The sequence below is a fragment of the Mustela nigripes genome, chromosome 7 (genome assembly GCF_022355385.1).
Source record: "Mustela nigripes isolate SB6536 chromosome 7, MUSNIG.SB6536, whole genome shotgun sequence".
In the NCBI taxonomy this organism is placed as follows: Eukaryota; Metazoa; Chordata; class Mammalia; order Carnivora; family Mustelidae; genus Mustela; species Mustela nigripes.
The window spans coordinates 1,691,460-1,712,013 of NC_081563.1; the positions used below are offsets into that span (position 1 = coordinate 1,691,460).

Here is a 20,554-nt window from a genome sequence, read left to right on the forward strand (position 1 = left end):
GTGTCTGGAGACGTTGTAAGCGCACACGGCACGCACACGTGTGCACACAGACGCGTGAACGTGTCTGGAGACGTTGTAAGCGCACACGGCACGCACACGTGTGCACACAGACGCGTGAACGTGTCTGGAGACGTTGTAAGCGCACACGGCACGCACACCTTTCTTCGCTTGCATTCTCCCACAGAACGTTGTCCGCTTCCGTCCACATCCTACAGAGGGACTCGTCGGAGGTTCCACTTCCGGGAGTGACATGCGTGACAGTCCTGAACAACTGTCCTTGGTCGCATCCCTGTGCACACATTCTTGCGCGTCTCTAAGGCACACGTTAAAAGTGCCACTACCTGGCTGCATGGCGTTTGTATTTTCAAATTTTTTTTTAAGATTTCATTTATTGCTTAGAGCGTGCGCACAAATAGGCGCGTGGCAGGAGGACAGGGGGAAGCAGGCTCTCCGCCGAGCAGGGAGCCCGACGTGGGGCTCGATCCCAGGACCCCGGGGCCATGACCTGAGCCGGAGGCAGCCGCTTAACCGCCTGGGCCCCCCAAGCGCCCTGTATTTTCAGTGTTACGAGAAGTAGCCAGATTGCTTTCCGAAGCAGCTGTGGTGATTCACACTCCCAACGCCACAGCCTTAAGAGGTCTTGTTCCCGCACCTGTGAATCCGTCATTACTGGCCAGGCTTCCGTCTGGTGGCTCTGAAGGTCTGACCTCACTCTTCAGCGTCATGCTCCTGCGTGAAATGCCTTTTGTACGCGGAAGCGGCCGCTGGGGCTTCCTCTGCAGGGCTCACTCCCAGGGCGGGTCTGTGTTCCCGTCGGTTGTCTTCTGCTGCCGGCCTGTCGCAGTTCCTCACATATTGCGAGTATTTAATCTTTTGCCTTTTGTGACTCTTGCGAACATCCTCTCCTGCTCCGGGAGTACTGTTTCCAGCGCTAGAAGATACTGTAATTTCGATGTACAAACGTCCGCAGCCTGTCACGTTTCGGAGTGTCCTCACCTTGCTTCCACGTGCTGCTGTGTCCGAAGTAGTGGGGAACCGGACCAGGCAGGCTGGAACAGGCGAAGCGCCCTCCACACAGCTTTCTGGAACATTCTCCTCTCTGAGCCCCTGTGCATGGTTGCTGTGACCATCCTGGGGACGTGGAAGTAGCTTTACGAGGCGGGTTAGTGGAAGAGAGAGTGTGTAGCAGCTCACGCGCCCAGGGCCCGGAGCCTCGGAGGGCCGAGGCGACGCAGAGCTCCCCGGGCTGTGTGTCAGGCGCTGTCACAGACCGTTCCTCGCGTGTTCCCCGAACGTTCCCTGACCCCCGGCTCCCTGCCGCCTCAGCTTTCTGTAATGGGAACAGACGGGGTGCGCATTCGGCTTCGTGAGCATTCCCACATGGGTCCGGCCTCCTTGACCCCGTAGACAGCCGCCCCACGACTCCCTCCACACGCCGGGAGCAGTCAGCCTCCTCTGGAAGCCCACTGCCACCCCATCTTTTGCGGCAGGGGTCGCAAGAGGAAATGGCAAGGGGGTTGTGGGCCCCAGCCTCTTGCCAAGATTAAGAATGTTTTTGTTTTTTGTCTTTAATGTTGACCACTGAGGAATGACTGGGAGTGATAGGGTTTAGCACACCTGTCCAGACCCTGCACACGGTTTCCCTTTGGAGAGTCGTTCTTTGTATGCTTGTAATCACCTTCTCTCTTTAATTTGCTTTTAATTAAATCATATTCAGTCTGTAATTGTTAATCCTGGAGCACACTGCTCTGCCCTCTGAAGGGCTTGTCTTCATGAGACTTGTAGGCGGGGGTTGTACCTACGGATGACGCAACGAGATCATTCATTGTGTCTCTTCACTAACGTCTTGTTCTGGTGTGGCGTGTCTGTGACAGTGGATGAACCAGGGTCAGCACGTGGTTGACAGCTGTTGATGGTTACGTTGGGGCTCGTGCTGTGTATCACTCGTGTTGTGTGTGCATCTGCACAAACACTGAAGTGTGCATCCCCGACGCGGGTGGGGTCTCCATCGTTTAGATCCGCGACTTGTCGGACAGTGAAATTGCCCAGCGTCCCAGCACCACCTTTTTAATCCGCTGTGTGGAATTCTCTCTCTTGTTCAAAAGAAAGAGCCGTGATGAAAGTGGGCGGGCAAAGCTTACACGGCGCTTTGGGTTTTCAAAGTGCTTCTCGACATTAAAGAGTTCACTCAACTTTCTCTGCGTCTGGAAGAAAACTTTGAAGCCAAAGGTGGGAAATAAAGTGTATTTTGATGCTGCTTAGTGTGGTGCTTAAGAAATGCAGAGGCAGGGTGTCTGGGTGGCTCAGTGGGTTAAAGCCTCTGCCTTCACTTGGGTCATGATCCCAGGGTCCTGGGATCCAGCCCCGCATCGGGCTCTCTGCTCAGCCGGGAGCCTGCTTCCCCCACCCCTGCCTGCCTGCCTCTCTGCCTGCTTGTGATCTCTGTCTGTCAAATAAGTAAATAACATCTTTAAAATAAATAAACACAGCAGCTCCTCTCATACAGAGTCTAGGTCTGTGTGCTGAGTGGGAATTCTTAGAGCTGCGTACGATGGTGTCCTATGAAATCGTATTTCGGGACTGAGTCCTGACAGGTGCCAAGTCAGACCGAAACTGCTGAGACAGACACTTGACTTGGGCGCTGCCCTCTTACCCTTCCTCACCTCCGCCCTCCTCCGGAAGTGAAGGTGGATCGTCACTGGTCTCTCGTCCTCTGCTTCTCTCCGGAGTCACGTGGTTCACATTTCTGGTTCCCAGTCCACATCTGAAAGCTCTTCTCCAGCGCGTCACCATACGTGATGGCTCAGAACTGATTGCTCAGCGTGCTTCAAACGTCTCGTTTTGTTTTCTGTGACAAAATTAGTTCACCTCTTGGAGTTCACCTCTTTTGCTCAGGTCACATTTCCAGTTTTTGCCAGAGCTCTTGGGCATTTATCATTCGATGCCTATTTTCCTCACTCTGAGCAAGCTGGTTATTAATTTTACTTCTTTTCACAGGCTCTTCATTTTAATAAACTTTGGCATTTCCAGTCTTTTCCTAGAAGAAATCCTTATAGACATGGAAGTGTTCCATTTGGGGTTCCATTGCTATCATTAGAACACCCCTGACCCGGGGCACCTGGGTGGCTCAGTGGGTAGAGCTTCTGCTTTCAGCTCAGGTCATGATCTCAGGGTCCTGGGATCGAGCCCCACATTGGGCTCTCTGCTCAGCGGGGAGCCTGCTTTCCCTCTCTCTCTGCCTGCATCTCTGCCTACTTGTGATCTCTGTCTGTCAAATAAATAAATAAAATTTTTAAAAAAGATTGTTTAAAAAAAAGATCACCCCTGAGCCTGTCTCACTCAAGAACGGCTGCAGTGACAGACCGGGTCACACACAGCCCTCCCAGACTCCCGTGGAGGCGGCATGTCGGTGGCTTGTGCACCAGAACGGCCCTGGATTTCCCGTTTACCTAATAAATCACCGGGAAACTTCAGGAGATGCTCCGTTTGCTTGTGGGACTTTGTAATTTAAAATGCAGAGCCAGGGGCACCTGAGTAGCTCAGTCAGTGAAGCGTCTGCCTTCGGCTTGGGTCATGATCTCAAGGTCCTGAGATCAAGTCCCCTGTCAGGGTCCCTGCTCGGTGAGGGGGGTGCGTCTCCTTATGCCCCTCCCCCTGCTGATGTGCCTCTGAGCTGGCTCTCTTTCAAGTAAATAAATAATCTTTTAACACAATGCAGCATTGAAGGTGCGGGCAGTTTTGTTGAGGACTGTTCTTACAGTGAAGGCGGGGACACCACGTTCTTTGTCAGCCAGAGCCATCCAGCGCCCCGTGTCCCAATAACTGGGCAGTGAAAGAAGAGACGCCAGCGGTGCGGCTCCTCCTCAGGCTGTCGGAGAATCGAGAACAAGGCAAGACCAGCAGAGCCAAGGGAGATGTCCGGGGAAACGCGTGCAGTGCCGTAATGCCCGGGCAGAGTCCTCCGATTGTGTGCTGTTAGTGCAGGCCAGAGGGCCCGTGCGTCCCCTGTAGGTGCTCTGCTGGGCGTCTGCACAGCTGGGCCTCACGGCAGGGTGGCCCCGTCCCAGAAGCCCTGCCCTGTCCCGAGGACGCCCATCTGCCCAGCACACGGCAGAGTTGTGCTACTGAAGGAAGGGGCACCCCCTGCACAGAGAAGCTAAGTGTCTCCACTTGTCTGAGTCTGTTCTCTGCCCAGCATGAGGCCTGCTTCATTTCTGAGTCCTCTCTGCCTCTGTGCTTCGCAGTGTGGGCTCGCTGCATGGCAAAGGACCCTCGGAAATGAATTTGATAGGAGTATTTTCATTTAATGTTTCCTAAATGATTAATGAGAATGCTTCCAGCAGCCTGGAGTTAGGGCGTGACTATACTTGGGAATCTTCTAGAAAAACAGATCCACTGGGAATGATTTGTCCTCATAGATACTGACTAGCCCTGTATTTCAAGGCACGCTGTCCCTGCAGGAGAGAGGCCTCGGGCTCGTGGGAAAAGCGTGCACATTTCAGCACTCAGCACCCCTCAGCCTTGAGGGTTTCACGGAGTCCCAGCGTCAGACACCGGAGGTGGGGTCTGGCCGGACTAAGGCAACCAGGTAAAGGTGCTTTGATGTGCTTTTCCTTAAAAGTCCAAACACCCAGATTCGTGTCACCGGGAGCCACGTTGAGTGCGACCTGCGGCCACCCCGCCCGAGGCTCTCTGCCGACAGTGTGGTGCCCATGCTGCGAGGGGCACAGGACTGGCAGGTGCACACGAGCAGGGACAGAGAGGTCCGCAGGCCGCGCCCAGAGGGCGCAGTACTGCCAGCCCGAGTGGACAGCAGTGCCCTCTCTGCCCCAGAACCCCAGGCACATCCTGTCTGCACGGGAGAAGCGGGGGACAGAGGCCTCATGGCGGCAGGGGATCCGGGACTCCGCCGAGTTGTTCCCTCTCACTGTTACATCAGGGCAAGGGAGCACGTGTTAGTAGTTCTAAAATAACATGCTGTGTTTTTTCTTAACATAAAAGAATTTTTGCTTCACTAGTATTAGTTTTGTGATTTTATGTGTGTCCCCACATTCAAGGAAGACGTGGGTGAATTCTGTCTTACCCCCCCGCCACGAGAAAGCCGCTGTGAGAGCTGCTGTGCAGATGCAGGACCGAAGGGAGCCGAGAAACCCTACATCGGGGGCAGGAGTGTGGGTCGCCTCTTCCCCGGGCCGGCTCTGCGCACAGGGGCCACCGCGCGGACGTGCCCAGCAGGGCTCACATGCACTCACGGTTCTGCACTCTCCCATCTCCTCGCCCCGGTCCACCTCTGAACACCTTGTATTTGTCCTAGAAAGAGCAGCCAATAGCGGGGAAACATCATGTAGCTAAGGAGGGAGACTTGCACCATGCGGTGTGTGATGGATATTGTGATGCTGACGGCCAGTCGGGGCTGGGCGTGTGCAGGCACGTCCAGGCAGGTGCAGATGGCAGCTGGGTGGCCCTGGGGCTGGGACGCTTTAAACTCACGTCAGGGAGGTCGTGGGTTGGAGCAGGGCTTTTTCAGTGTTCCTGCGCGCTCAGGGCCCCCGGAGCCTAGGCAGAGACAGGGTCTCACAAGGTAGGTCCCCACAGAGCCCCAGTCAGCAGTTGGGGGAAGGACCATGCTGAGAAGTGGGGTTCCGTGCATTTCCCCATATTCCATAGGGGTTCCCTTAGCTTTGAGTTCCCTCGGGTGTCTGATTGCTTTCCGAAATCTGTTGATATCTTCCTCTACCTGCCTGCGTATCTTTAATTTTAATTTACTTTTCGTCTCCTTCAGCTAAAAGTAAATATTTCATTTGAAGCCGTGAACTTTGCAGCTTCTCATATACCATAAAGAAAATTTTTTTATACAAAAACATTTTTATAACATTCATCAAACTGCAGACCACTTTTCTTTGGTTTAACTATGAGCAGACTGCTTGCTTCACCAGTGGCACTCCACAAGTTCATGTACAAAGTAGCCAGTACTTAGAAAGTATTTTCCGTAAAATTCAATCTATACCTAGTTAGGCACTTAGGTCAGCTCACAAAGGTCTCTTTAACCATTAAATGTATCTTGAATAGAGAACTAATATCACTCCTTCAATTATAACTGGCTACCATATTTAGTATTTCTTTTTTTTTTTAAGATTTTATTTATTTTTGTATTTGATAGAGAGAGGTCACAAGTAGGCAGGGGGCTTTGGCTGTGATTGCTTTGGTTCTGCAGATGAAGCTGTGAGATGGACACCTCGGCACTGCGGAGTCTTCCTGTCTGTTCCGGGAGCACTTTCCCGTCATTCACTTCTTCTCGGCCTTCTCTCGCCAGAGCCTTCTGATTTGCCTCATAAACACTTTGTGCATGTATTGCCAGATTTATATCTTCCTATTTTATTTATGTTGGGGTTAACATAAATAGTACTGTTTGGGGATTTTGTTTTGTTTTGTTTTGTTTTTGTTTTGAAGTATTTCTTTCTCTTTTTTTTTTTTTAAGATTTTATTTATTTATTTGAGAGAGAGTGCGCCAGCGGGGAGGAGAAGCAGAGGAAGAGGGAAAAGCAGGCTCCCCGCTGGGGAGGGAGCCTGACGCGTGGCTGGATCCCAGGACCCCGAGACCATGACCTTCAGTGGCTGAGCCACCCAGGCACCCCAATGCTCTTGTGCTTTTTATTTCAAATTTCAGTTATTCATTGCTGGTGTAAGTCAGACCAGTTGACTTACAGATTAACCTTGTATCTGTTCCTTTACTTGCTTATTTCTTGAGGAAGGTTGTTTTTGTTTTCGTTTTTGTTTTTTATCAGTTCTTTGGGATTTTCCCTGTAGATGATGTTACAATCTGCAAAAACAGTTTTATTTCTTCTTTCTAACCTATACACCTTTTTCCCTTTTTTTTTTTTTTTTTTTTTTTTTTGGTCTTATTGTATTAATTGGGACTTCTAGTATCATGTGCAGTAGGAGTGGTAAAAAGAGGACATCCTTTCCGTGTTCAGGATCTTAGGGGGAAAACATTTAGTTTCTCATCGCTAAGGCTGTTGTTAGCTATAGGTTTCTGTAGATGTCCCTTATCAAGTGGAGGAAGTTCTCCGTTCCTTTGCTGAGAGTTTTTATCACGACGCATTTGGTCAGATGTGGTTTTCGCATCTGTTGGTACACCATGGGCCTTTTCTTGTTTAGCCTCTTTGATGTGGTGGGGTACAATGATTTTTGAGTGTTGGACCAGGCTTTCGTAGCTGGAATAAATCCCACTTGGTCATGGTATATAATTCTTTTTATGCACCTTTGGGTTTAATTTGCTAATTTTTTGTTGGATTCTGTTTAATTGGATTTGATCTGCTGATTGTTGATGATATCTGTATCTGCATTCCTGAGCCGTACTGGTCTGTAGTTTTCTTTTCCTGTGATGTCATTGTCTAGTTTGGGTATTAACGTTCTGCTAGCCTCATAGAATAGATGAGGCAGTGTCCCCTCTGCATCTATTTCCTGGAACAGAGTGGAGAGAATTGGTATCATTTCTTCCCTAAATGGTTGGTGAAGTTCACCAGTGAAACCATCTGGGCCTGGTGCTTTCTGTTTTGAAAGGTTATTATTTCTTGGTTTAATTTTTAAGTAGATAATTGGCCTATTCAGATTATCTCTTCCTTTTTGTGTGATTATTATTAAATTGTATCTTTGAGGGAATTAGTCCGTTTTATCTAGGTTACAAAATTTGTGGTCATGGAGTTCCTCATGGTATTCCTTTATTATCTTTTTAATGTCCATGTAATCAGTAGTGATGACCTCTCTTATATTTCTGATATTAGTAATTCATGTCCTCTCTTTCATTTCTTTGTTAGCCTGGCTAGAGGCTTATCAGTTTTAGTAATTTTATCAAAAAAACAACTTTGAGTTTTATTGATTTTCTCTGTTGATTTCGTGTTTTCAGTGCCATTGAAATGTGCTCTAATTTTTATTTTCTTTTTCTTCTATATTGCATGCCTCTCTCTAGTATTCTAAGGTGGAACATGCGGATTTTGAGATTTTCTTTCATTTAATGCTGTAAAATGCCCTCCTAGCACTGCTTTTGCAGCATCTCACAAATTTTGATAAGTTGTACTTTAACTCTCATTTAGCTCCAAATGACTTTGCATGTCCTTTTAACCGCAGACACGTCCTCGGGTGCGAGGGCACTCGTGGTGGGCACAGCTCGTGCTTCTGCCGCCTCGTCTTGTATTCAGCTCATTTACAAACCGGTTTGGGAACGTGCAGTCGAAGGTTGTGTCTGTGCTTATCCTACAGAACTTACAGAGTTCTAGAGGTATTCTCTGTCTGCAGGTGAATTCTGACCCACGCGGGAATGATTATCACCTGCTCTTGACTTCATACGAAGGGTTGGAAATGACGCCATGAATGCGTGGCCCCCCAGGGTAGCGCAGTCCTGTAGTGAGTGATGCTCACGGTCAAGATGCTTCTTCCCAGGAACCGGAGACAGCTCATTTCAGAATGGAAATTCAGTCATTCATCCTCTTCAGACATAGGAATTATGTAGTGCTCTAGTGTTTTAAAAAAATTTTTTTTTAAATTCAGTAACTGTCATCTTTCTTTTGTCTGGACTTACAATCGCCGCAGAAGCTGCAGTTTGCGGAGTTCCTTGTTTCTGACTTCCCTGTAGGTCTTCCTTCCGTCTTCGTTAAACGCTACCGAGTGTCCCGGCATGTCCAGGAAGGGGCAGCTCGTGGTGTGGCTCGCGGTGCACTCGCCCTGGCGATTAGCGGTCCGGCGGGCGTGCAGAGGACGGCGAGGCTGAGTCGCCGGCAGGTGTCCTGTAGCTTGTTTGCTGACCGTCTCCAGACTGTACTTCGCACGCAGACATTTCCCTCTAGTCTGCTGGAAGAGCCTCCTCTGACTCTGCAGGGTCGCCCCGTGTTGCCCCCTGCACGTCCATTATCTCCTGTGTGAGCAGCGCAGGCTGTTGGTTATTTAATGGTTTTATGTACTTCGTGTACAGACCGTATGTCAGATTCCAGTCCTGGGAGAAGAGATATGGCATCAATAAAGACATCCCCTCATCCTGGGAGACGTAGCCACAACCAGACACCATCTCAGGTCACTTCGGGGGCAGCCCTTCTTCGGAGAGCTGCCCTGTCCCCCCGCAGCTCGCTCGCCGACGGTCCCCGGGGGCCGGGCCTGGGGGCGGAGTTTTCATGTGCAGCTCCCTTGCCTGCTGTCGGGCACCTGTGACAGAGCCTTTGCCCAGAGCCACACACACACGCGGGCACGCACACACGTGTACACGCACTCACACGTCACCGAGTCAGGCTAAGCTCCAGCCTCGACCTGGGCCCGAGACTCCCCTTCACTCGCATTCCTTGCCTCATCCTCACGTGCTCGCAGAGCATCCTTTCGGGGTCTCCTTCTAGGGACGCCAGCCTAAGTCAGCAGCCTCCCGCTTGAGCTTGTCATACCAAAAACGCATTTCAGAAATCCTTGAGTGTTTTGCGGCTTCTTTTACTGGAGGAGGAGGCAGCCCCTAGTTAAAGCACAGCTTCGGCAACAGTAGGGACCTCCGCCTTTCTCCTCTGGCCGTTGTCTAGAACGTACGTCTACACGGCTTTACTGAGAAAACCGGCAGGTATTTTATCACTGGCATCGTTAGATATTTTACCAAGAAATGCAGGGATTGTGTCGGCCCGTCTGCGGGGACATTGGCTGTTCCCTCCTTGAAGTGTGTGAGGTATGGAAGCGTGCAGAAGGACCGCGGACTGACTCAACTCTGATTCTGATTCCAGGCTCCATGGTCCCCTTCTCCATGCGGATCCTGCACGCGGAGCTTCAGCAGTACCTGGGGAATCCGCAGGAGACCCTGGACAGGCTCCACAGAGTGAAGGCCGTCTGCAGCAAGGTAGCGATGGCTCCGTGGCCGGCTGCTTTGTCCCCCTCCCCCCCGACGGAGAGTGCGCACCGCATCCCTTCCTGCTCAGCCCCTCCCGACGACTGCCGTCGCCGCTGCCCCAGAAAGGGGGCCCCAGTGCACCCTGACCCGTACGCTTTGTTCTCGCTGAAATCGCTTTAGGGGACAGTGAGTGTTTTTTGGCAACACTTGGGGCCCGAGATCCTTGTTCCTTAGTTGTTGCTGTTGTGGAGGGACGATGGCCACACAGTATTGCGTCTGTCTCGGGGGTACCACGCAGGGACTCAGCGGCTGTGGACATTAGGGAATCCTCGCCGTGGAACGCTGTGACGGTGACGCTGGCTGTTGTCTGTGCTGTCCGTTAGCTGCCTGTGTCTTAGTTACTGTCCACCTGAGGGTTTACCCCTCTTGGTCCGCGTCACCTGTTCTGGTCTTCCCCTCCCTCTGGCAACTGTCAGTTTGTTCTCTGCGTCTGAGTCTGCTTCTGTTTTGTTCGTTTTGTTTTTTAGATTTCACATGTGGGTGACGGCATAGTGTTTCTTTGACTTCTTTCACTCGGATGCCCGTCCGTAGAGCCACCCATGCCGCAGACGGCAAGCTTTCACTCCCCGACGGCTGAGTAGTACTCTATCGTGTGTCCGCGCCGCACCGTTTTTACCTGCTCGTCCGCCGACCGACATGCAGGTGGCTGCCACGCGTGGACTGTTAGCATACACGGTCTTGTAGTGAACACAGAGGGGCACACGTCTTTTTGAATTCACGGTTTCATTTTCCTCAGATAAGTGCCCAAAAGCAAGCTTGCTGGATCGTACACTAACTCTGTTTTTAATTTTTTGAAGAACCTCCATGTTGTTTTCCAGAGCGGCTGCACCCGCTTGCGCTCCTCCGGCGACGCACACGGTGCCGCTTTCTTCACGCCCTCCCGACCCTTGTTTTTTCTCGCCTTTGATACCGGCCGTTCTGAGAGGTGTGAGGTAACACCGCGTTGTGGTGTTGGCGTGCATTTCCACGACGGTGAGGGACGCGGCGCCTCTTTCCATGTGCCCGTTGGCCGTCCCCTTCTTTAGAAAACTGGTCTGTTCGGGCCCTCTACCTGGTTGAGTTTTTTTTACATTGACTTTTCTGAGCTCTTTATATATTTTGGATATCAGAGGCATCATTTGCAAATACCTTCTCCTGTTCAGTAGGTTACCTATTCAGGTTTTGCTGATTTCCTTCGCTTTGCAAAAGCATTTTAGTTTGATATAGTCCCATTTGTTTATTTTGGGGTTTTTTTTTTTGTTCTTGCCTAAGGAGACAGATCCCCAAAAATATCACTAGTACTAGCTTCCTGCCTATGTTTTATTCTAGAAGTTTTATGGTTTCAGTTTTTACATGGAAGTCTCTATCCATTTTGAATTCATTTCTCTGTCTGGTCTAAGAAGGTAGTCTGGTTTCATTCTTCCACATGTGGCTGTCCGGTTTTCCTGACCGTGATCGGAAAGACTGTCTCTTCCCCGTTGCGTATGCTTGTGGCCTTTGTCGCAGATAAAGTAACCGTAGAAGGACGGCTTGCGTCCTCAGCTCTGTCCGACCGCATTGCTCTGTGTGTCTCTTCTTGTGCCGGGACCAGACCGTTGGGGCTATTAAGCTTCTCGTGTAAGAAACCAGGGACTGTGATTCCTCCAGCTTTGTTCTCTTTCTCAAGACTGCTTTGGCTGGGGGTCTTCTCTGTTTCCGTATGAATTATAAGTCGCTTATTCTAGCTCTGTGAGAAGTGCCATCGGTGTTTCGGTGGGAATTGCGTCGATCCGTTGGGGATTTCGACAGGACTCTTCTGGGCCTCAGCATAGAGTCTCTCCGATTCTCGCACCATCGCCGGTTCCTTTCGTCGCTGTCTCCCAGCTCCCTGAGTGCAGGGCTTTCACCTTCGCAGCTAAAATTATTCGTGGGTATTTTATTCTCTTTTATGTAGTTGTGAATGGGGTTATTTTTTTAATTTCTCTTTCTGATAATTTGTTATTCTTGCATACAAATGCAGCACATTTCCACATACTGATTTTGTATCCTGTAAGTTTAATGACTTCATTTATTGGGTCTAATAGTTTCCAGGTGATGCTTTAGGGTTTCCTGTGTGCGGGATCGTGTCATCTGTGAATAGTGGCAGCTTTAGTTCTTTCCGATTTGGAGGCCTGTCATTTCTTGTCTGATTGCTGCAGCAGGGACTTCCAATAATAGGTTGAGTGAAAATGGCTAGAGCGGGCAGCCTTGGCTTTCTCCTCGTCTCAGAGGGAACGCTCTCAGTACGTGACCACCGAGCATGTTAGCTCTGGACTTGTCGCACGTGGCCGTCCTCCTGTTGAGGTCACTCCTTCTGTACCCACTTCGTTGAGAGTCTTTATCGTAAACGGACGTTGTGTCACATGCTGCTTCTGCATCTGTGGGGACATCGCGGGTCCTCCTTCGTGCGCGTGGCCTGTCGCGTTGACGGACTCGGGGTATTGCACCCCCGGACTGCGTCCCACTTGCTCACAGCGTGTGACCCTCTCACTGTATAGTTGAATTCCGTTTGCTCGTACTTTGTTGGGGACTTTGGTATCTGTGTTCATCAGAGATGTTGGCCTGAGACTTTCTTTTTTGTTTTTCTCCTTCCGTGGTGTCTTTGTCTGATTTGGGTATCAGGGTAATTCTGGCCTCGTAGAATGAGCTTAGAAGTGTTCCTTCCTCTTCAGTTTTATGGAATCGTTGGAGAAAGATATGTGCTCTTTTTAAAACGTTTGGTGGGATGCACCTGTGAAGCCGTCTGATCCTAGACTTGCGTGTGTTGGGAGTTGCTTGATTACCGATTCAGTTTCATTACTGGTAATTGGTCTGTTCGGATCTGCTGTTTCTTGCCAATGCAGTCTTGGAGGAGTGTATGTTTCTAGGAATTTATCCATTTCACCTAGCTTGTCCAGTCTGCTGGCATGTGATTCTTCTTTAGTGTTACCGGTCGATCAGAAGCTGGGATGTACTCTCCTGTGTAAGCATCACGTGCCCTTGAGTGTGGCGGACCATCCACGAGTCCTGCAGATGCTGCGGGCCCCTGCCTTGTGCCTCACAGGGACACTGGCACAGTCTTTAACAAGATAATGGTTTAAAACGTTCCGGAATCAAAGCAAATTATATTGTATAACGACAGTTGTCATTCATAATACTGGCTCCAAAGGCTGATGAGATTCAGAAGTGCTTTCTGAATTGTTCTTGGTTGGGAAGTAACAATTATGTAGAAAGCACCAAGCGACATCAACAGAAGATCAGATCATTCCCTCTAGTGTGATTAGGAGGAGATGCCGGATTTTGAGTCTCTCCATCGCCAGATAATCCCCCTGGGTGAGCTTCCTCTCCTGCTGGGCGGCCCCGTGGCTCCCCTACAGGTGCCCCTTCCCTTCGCCCGCTGGCCCCATACACAGGGAGGCTGGTTCCGACTGGATATGCCCCCCAGGCACTCTGGAGCCCGAAGAGGTTTGTCTTTTCCCTTTCTCTTTTTTTGGAAGACTATACTTTTTTTTTTAAGTTTGTTTATGTAACGTGTATTGTATTACCATTTGCAGAGAGGTAGGAGAGTTCCGTGATTCATCAGCCGCATACAACACTGTTGCGTGTGTGACGTATGATGTCACTCACACGTGGGGTTTAAGAGAGGTTTGTGTCTGACCCAGCTGTGCGTCAGGATGTTTCTGACTGGGCTCGTTCACCTGGCAGGTCTGTCTGGGCACCTGCTGTGCATGGCAGGGGGAGCGGGGTGGAGACCGTACACCTGTGTCCTCTGCAAGCGTCCTGGGCAAGTGCTTGTCTTACCCCACCGTGTTCTGTTCAGGCCTCTCGTCAGTACATCCTGGTCATGCAGAATTACCTGGCAGGAGGTCTGTGTTCAAGCCAGAGTTCATTTACTCAAGACGGACAAAATCTGAAAATAGGAGAAGCCAGCACAGCACTCTTGGGACAGCGTGGCCTTGGTGGGTTCAGGTTAGTTCTGTGGCTGGATCACTTGTGCACAGGTCTGCTCTTGGCGCGGCCCGTGGTCCTTGGCCTTCCCCTCGCAGACGAGAGGTTAGAGATCAGGCCCCCGGACTCGGAGGTCCCATCCAACACTAGCAGGCTGGTTTTCTGAGTCCATCACAGCCAGTGGGAAACCCAAGGAAAGATTTAAACCAGAGGCTGTTGGCCAGCACGGTTCCCGGCATGCTCTGTGCTCCTTCCTGGGTCTCTCAGCCTCCCCCTGCCCCCGGCTGTGCCAGAGGTCAAACACCCGTGGTGACCACGCTGGTCATGGGGTCGCCATCAACAGGCGAGCTGCGGTCACACCGGAACAGCTGCTGTGCCTTGTGTCACACCCTCGTCACCTCCATTACTGCTCCCAGTGGCTCTTGAGGTCATGGCGTCCCCGTTGTGCAGCTGTGGAGACGGAGCCTCACGGACTGAGTCACCAGGCTGGGAAGGTGAACTGGCAGAGGAGCCTGGGCTGAAACAGGTCGCCTGGTTCCAGAAACCGGGTCCCTGCTCGTCCGTGGAGTCAAACTGCAGCCGCCTGCTCCCCGCACGTGTGCCGTGTTCCTGCCGCCTTGGGGTGGGGCCACTCCCGCTGCCCGCGCTCTGCCAGAGGTTGGTCCCCGTGGGTCTAGGGAACGGAGGGCTGTTCGCTCTTCGCCGGGGAGGAGACCAAACCACGACGTAGCGTCTCCTCGGGTGACAGTCTCCACCGGCCCCTCCCTCGGTTTTCCTTCCCCCGCCTGCAGCCCTGTCCCAGCCTCCTGCCTGCCCCGGGCCGGCGGCGCTGAGGTCTGGGGCACGGGCTCAGCACAGCCCTGGCGCACTCGGCTTGGCCCGGCAGTGTCCGGCGGTGGGCGTGGAGCCGGGCCACCCGCTCGGGTCTTCAGCACAGATGGGGACAGGCGGGAGGTCAGTGCCGGGACTGCGTGTGGCAGCCTCGGACCGATCAGGAGCCTTGACGCTGGTCTGAGGTGCTTTCCTCAAGGACGGTCTGCGAACCCGAGTCCTCGTTTCTGCGCAGAAAGCGGAGTCACTCGGTTCACATCCCCTGAAGAGCTCTCTGTCTTGTGTTTCTGGTGTTCGAGTGGTGTCTGTTGCTGGTCTTCAGGGTCGTTGTTGCGGGCCGGGGCTCTCACGTGAGATGCTTGGGGCAGGGTGAACGTGGACACCCAGGTGGTGCAGGGCTGCCACCCCTCGGGAAGGAGGCAGCTGGGGCACCTCAGGCTGCTGGAGCACGCTGCTGTCTGTGCCGGCAGTCGCTCTGAGCCGTGCCGTCCGGTCGTTGCCCGGAGCGCAGGCCCCTTCGTGGAGTCCCAAACGGGAAGAGACCGCCTCCTTCTGCAGCAGCCGCAGGGAGCAGCTGGGGCGGATGAGGAACCGCCACCACCCGTGGCTGCAGCCCAGGGGGCCGGCGTTCTCTGTGCAGGTCGGGGCTCCATCACCCACCTTGGGAGACAGCCCAGTTGGGGGTCTCCCCTTGATTCCACTCTGTGCCACCTTTACCACAGAAGGAGGGCACCGGACATGGGGTGTCCCAGAGACATGGGACCTGGGGCGTCCCGGAGACAGCGGACGTGGGGTGTCCCAGGACCGGCCAGGCCTGGGGTATCAAGGCTTGATGTGGTTTCCAGGTTATCTCGGCCATTACAGCTGTGACGTGGGAAATGATTCGTGACCCAAGACTAGCTGTGGAAGCCAGCCGCAGGGCGGTGGGCCGGTCTCGGACCTGAGTCCCAACCACTGCAGGGAAGCGCAGCTGCTTGTTAGCTGTGCGGGTACCAGGAACACGGGCCGTTTTGTTTTCTTTTCCCAGTCACACGTTGTGTTAGCATGTATTCGTTTTACAGTTAGTTGTTCTTTGTTGCCAAAAGCTACACGGGCCTGCGGGGCAACCGGAGGCGAAGGCAGGCCGGTGGTGCGGCCGGTGGCAGGAGGCGGCCCAGGGGTGGGTCTGGCTCCCAGTAAGCAGGGCAGCGTGTGGCTCTCTGTGGCGACCCGCCGTGGGACAGAGGAGGCCAGGCTTTCCCCAACGTGGAAGACTCCCCCGAGGCTGGTCCTAGGTTCCACATATCCTACTGGGGAGCCCAAGGTTAGGTCGTGGCGTGGGTCCTGCCGCAGCCCGGCTTCAGCAGCGCGCCCCTCGCCTCTGCCGTGAGGTCGGAAGTGTTTGGCTAAGTGTGACTACACCAGTGACCGCAGCAGACTCGATTTAAACGAGTCTGCCGTGCTCCCAGGGCGTGAAAAGTGGGGACTGCGGTCGGAGCAGCCGGTGCCTCCTTCCTGCGGGCCGGCCTCTGGCTGCCCTGCAGGCTACTCTGCCGTCAGCCCCAAGACACCTTCCCAGGCCGGTTGGGAAACAGCCAGAAGAACACGTGTCTGGCCCTGCTGGCCTGAGTAGATCCAGCCCGTAAATAATGATGCCAGAGTAGCTTGAGGTGTGGGCTGTCGCTGATACAGACCCAAGGCTGTGATTTTGAGCTCAGCTTTGTCCCTCCCACACCCCAGGTGAGCCTGGCAGCGGGCACTGTGTCAGAGAAGTGCTGGTTTAGAGAGCCCCCAGCGGAAGGAGTTGGTGGGGGAGACAGGTGTCTGCGTGCTCTGGAAAACTCTAGAAAAAATGCACTCGGCAGTGTCGATGCGGGTTATCTCTACTGATGGGTGCTAGTAAGGCAGAGAAGAGAGCTGTTTCTGGGAAGGGTTAATATCTTCTAAGAGTGGACCCGAGAACGGCCATTGTCAGCCCCACTGGCCAGCTTCTCGGGAGCGCTCGAGGAGGCTGGCCATCAGCATGCCAGCGACGTCTGGCCACTGCCAGGCCTCACCTGACCCGGACGGTTCCGCGGCCCCCTTTGCTGCTGCTCCAGCAGAGAGCAAATTGATTGCGGCTCAATCAGATAAGGTGGGAGTGATGGGCGGGTGGGGAGACGTATTTGAGAGATTGGAGACCGCTCCTGCGTGAGAGATTGGAGACCGCTCCTGCTTCCTGGCTCGAGGCGCGTCTCTGCCCTTTGCCGTAGATCCGCAGGCTCCCACTGTGCGTCCCCGGAGAGCACTCGCAGGAGGTGACAGGAGCGTCCTCGTTGGGGATCAGGCTGGGAGAAGCTCAGGCTCCTGGCCCCGTGCATGTTCAGAGTGTAGCTCACGGGAGCCCCCAGGTGTCCCTGTCATTGGGGTTTTGCAAGATTTGTCTTAACTCGTGGTGGAAATTTACACCCTCAGACGCGTCAGGTTGCATCCTTGCAAGTCTTAGGATGTGGGCTTGGGAATGTGGGCCGCGCCCTCGGCAGCTGCGACCTAGCATGAAATCTGATGCCCCAGAAGTGAACCAGGAGGCACGGAAGTTAGGGACCGGTACAGCCCGACTGGGGCGGCTAGCCCAGCAGGGAGCGGGCCTCGGTGGAATGAGGAGGTCTGGAATTCTGCGTTCCACACTTGGGTATCTTGGCGTTGTGTAGTCTCTCCTTCTGTGACCTGCATGGAAAGCAGAGAACGTTCTTTCAGGGTGTGAACTCCCGGAGGACAGTGTCTGTCCACAGCAGTGGTTGGGAGGGGCTAGAGTCAGGCAGGCGGGGAAGCTTTCCTGGCGGAGTTGATGCGTGAGAGCCCCGAGCTCCTCATCTGTAGATGTGGGGGGTCGGGGGGTCACCAGCTGCCTCAGGGCTGTGTGCAGTTTAGATCGGGGTGTAGACCAGCGACTTGGCGTGGTGCCTGGTCCATGAAGTGTTTAATATTTCTTGAGTGGCTTGAAGCAGCTCCAGGAAACCTCTTTTCACTTTGGAAAGCCTCTTCCAGAAGTTCCCCTAGGAGACTGTGGTGAGGATAGGTAGGTTTCGAGACTTTCTAGAGAAATCCAAGCCCCTGTACGGAAGACTTGCTCTCATTTTGGTCTTGACTCAAGTAGGTTGTTAATCTTTGAGTCCTTGAATTAGGACCAGCCACCAGCTGTCTGTACACTGGATGCTTCGTGCATGAAACCTGTTACCCAAAACTCCCCACTGTCCCCTGCAGCCCGTGACAGTCCACCAAAGGGAGAGGTACGAGGCTCCTTCCCCAGAGCTTTCCCTCAAACTGGCCCCCAGACCATCGGTCCCCAGAATGTTATCCGAAGCTCATTAAAAGTCCAGGGTTTGGGGTCATACCAAAGGCATACAAATCAGAACCTGAAGTTTAGAATACCAGATGCCAAGGTCACATGTGTGCTCCAGGGTCCGTGAACTTAGAGGATTTCTGGAGGAGTGTGAATGGCGTGCTGCTGTGGACCGGGCGGGTGCATCCTGCCTTGCTCGCTGTGGGGAGAGACCCAGGAGTACTTGTCAGTGTCTCACCTGGCCATGGGCCTCCATCATTTCGTCAAGGACAGGAAGTGGGACCTTACCATGGCTGTAGACTAGACAGCTGGGGCTTTGGGCTGGCGGTGTTTGTGTCCCTCCTCTTCGCAGGACTGACGTTCTGGAGGTGAGCACGTGAGGCCTGTGTGAAGTCTGCATGTTGGCATCAGGGGGCGGGGCTCCCGCTTCCTTCCCTGGGACATTTCTGTTGCTGCCCTGCAGCTGCCCACCCTTCGCCTGCCAGCTCTGCCCACACCTCCCTCCGCAGTCACTGCTCCAGCCCCCGGACTCCTGGTGCCCTGTGACTCAGCTCAGGCTGCAGATACGGTAGTCCTGGGGGTGGGTCCTCGGCCACCTGCGGAGAGGCCATGGCGCGAGGCCACCCCGTGACCTTGCTGTCACGGTGTCTGCGGCGTGCCTCTGGGTAGACAGCCGCTCCTCCCCCGCGCCCCACCCCGTGACCGGAGGATGCTGCGCCGCCTGTTTCTTCAGCCGTTCTGCGCCTTCGTCCGGTCCGGCCTCCGTTCCAGCCGAGACGCAAGGACTTCCTTTCCTGGTCAGATTGGCTGAAATATGTCATCTCGCCCTGTTTAGACCCTACTAGCTACCCTCTGTGGTTCCAGCTTTGAGCCCAGCGTGTCCAGAGTGAGCGAGGGGCTCCTGCAGGTGCCGACAGGCCCTGCTCACCCTCCCTGCCGTGTCCACGGGGCCCGGGCGTGAGAACGCCCAGAGCCTGTGGCTCACTGAGGGAGACGTTAACTGGCAAGGGATCCCATGCACGAAAGGATTTTTCCCGAAAGCCCGTGCCCTGAGGCAGGAAGGACCGCTCTGACCCAGCGTCTCTTCAGTCGGCACTTTCTTCCTCTCCCCCGAGAAGCCTTCGCTCTCCATGCTCTGTTTCCCTCGTCCTGCGCTCAAAAACACGTTCTCTACCCAGATTCCAGGGGCAACAGCCATTTTTTCTTTCCAAGAAAGGCCTAAACACAAAAGAAGAAACCCAAAGTTAGGACCCAAACCATGGACACCGTGGAAAGTGACAGTTGCTCTGAGAGTATTTGATACGTTTAAAAAGGCCACACCCGCCGCGGGTCCCTGGAGGAACAAGCCGGGTATTTTCACAGAAGTTAATAATCATCCTCATGTGTAACACGCTTGACGCCTTTCTTACAAAGAGAAAACATCTGCCCGGTGTCTGATGTCTCCGAGAGCTTTATGAGCGCCATAAACCCAGTCTCCAGCACCCGCCAGAGAGGCTTCCCCTCCGCTAGGCCTCCCTGGGGGGCGAATGGAGGTATTTAAAATGTGTCTGTGTGAAACAGCCCTTGACAAATTGGTTTTCATACAGGGAAGTCTGCTCCTCCTAGAATATATTATGACAAAGTCTAGAAGCAAATTCATTTTTTATGATTTTGTTGTTCTTACTTGGAATTACTGCAGATCCTTACAAATTTGGAGCAAGGCTTAGCTGAAGACGGGACCATGAGCAGCATCACACCGGAGAACAGACAAGGTCAGTAGCCAGACTTCTCATTAAATCATTATCGAGAGTTGTCAGAAGATTCAGCCCCGAAGGTTTTCTTGTGTCTCGTCCTTTTCCATGCATTACTCAGTAATGCCCTGGTCCCTGCATGAGTTCACTGCGTGTTCCCGAGTTGGGAAGCCAGGCACCGGGCCTGGCACTGTTGGTACATGAAGAGCAGACACAGGCGTGAGGGCTGCCCACAGGCAGCCTCATTGAGTACAGAAGACCCGCCTATACCCAGTAATCCAGAAACCAGTGTGGCTTCCATGCTGGGTAAGTGCTGGGAAGGAGGGGAGCTCAGGCCTTCCTGGAAGGGGTGCTCCTGGGAGGGTCTGCCTGCCAGAGCCACAGCCTTGGCAGGGGGAGTGTGAGGCCCTTTGGGCCTGCCGAGGAGAGGAGGAGATTTGCACACAGCCGAGGCCAGGCAGACAAACTCAGTCTTGTCACTGAGCACTGCCCTGCTGGGAGCCAGCTGCATGTTGAGATCCTGCCATGTCTTGAGAACAGTAAGGATGAACTAATTGTGCTTCAAAACCCAACTCAAATGGTGCCTCCCACGAAGCCCTTCCCCTACCCCTCCTTCCTCAGGGCCCGTCCTCCCTGTCCCCCCCCCAGCATCGGTGCCACTCTGTCGCACCTCCGGGGGCCCAACTTGGAGCGGGCTGTGCTGACCGCTGGCCGGCGTGCCTTATTCCGGCATGCCGTGGGCTTCCTCGGAAGCAGCTCCGGGAGGACCGGGGGGCCAGGAGCAGGCGAGATGGCCCGGGGAGGGGATCGGTCGGGGTGGAGGGCCGAGCTGGTGCCCCCGGGGCTGTGCTGACC

General features: G+C 53.5%; 1 protein-coding gene across 3 annotated transcripts in view; it reads left to right on the top strand.

Annotated features, from left to right (window-relative positions):
• Window positions 1-20,554, top strand: part of TRAPPC12 (trafficking protein particle complex subunit 12) — a 79,434-nt gene that overhangs the window by 33,859 nt on the left and 25,021 nt on the right. For all 3 annotated transcript variants that reach the window (XM_059405085.1, XM_059405086.1, XM_059405087.1), the window contains exons 6-7: window positions 9,750-9,862; window positions 19,648-19,720. In XM_059405085.1, the coding sequence (XP_059261068.1) occupies window positions 9,750-9,862; window positions 19,648-19,720 (186 nt within the window). The remainder of the gene's footprint in view (window positions 1-9,749; window positions 9,863-19,647; window positions 19,721-20,554) is intronic.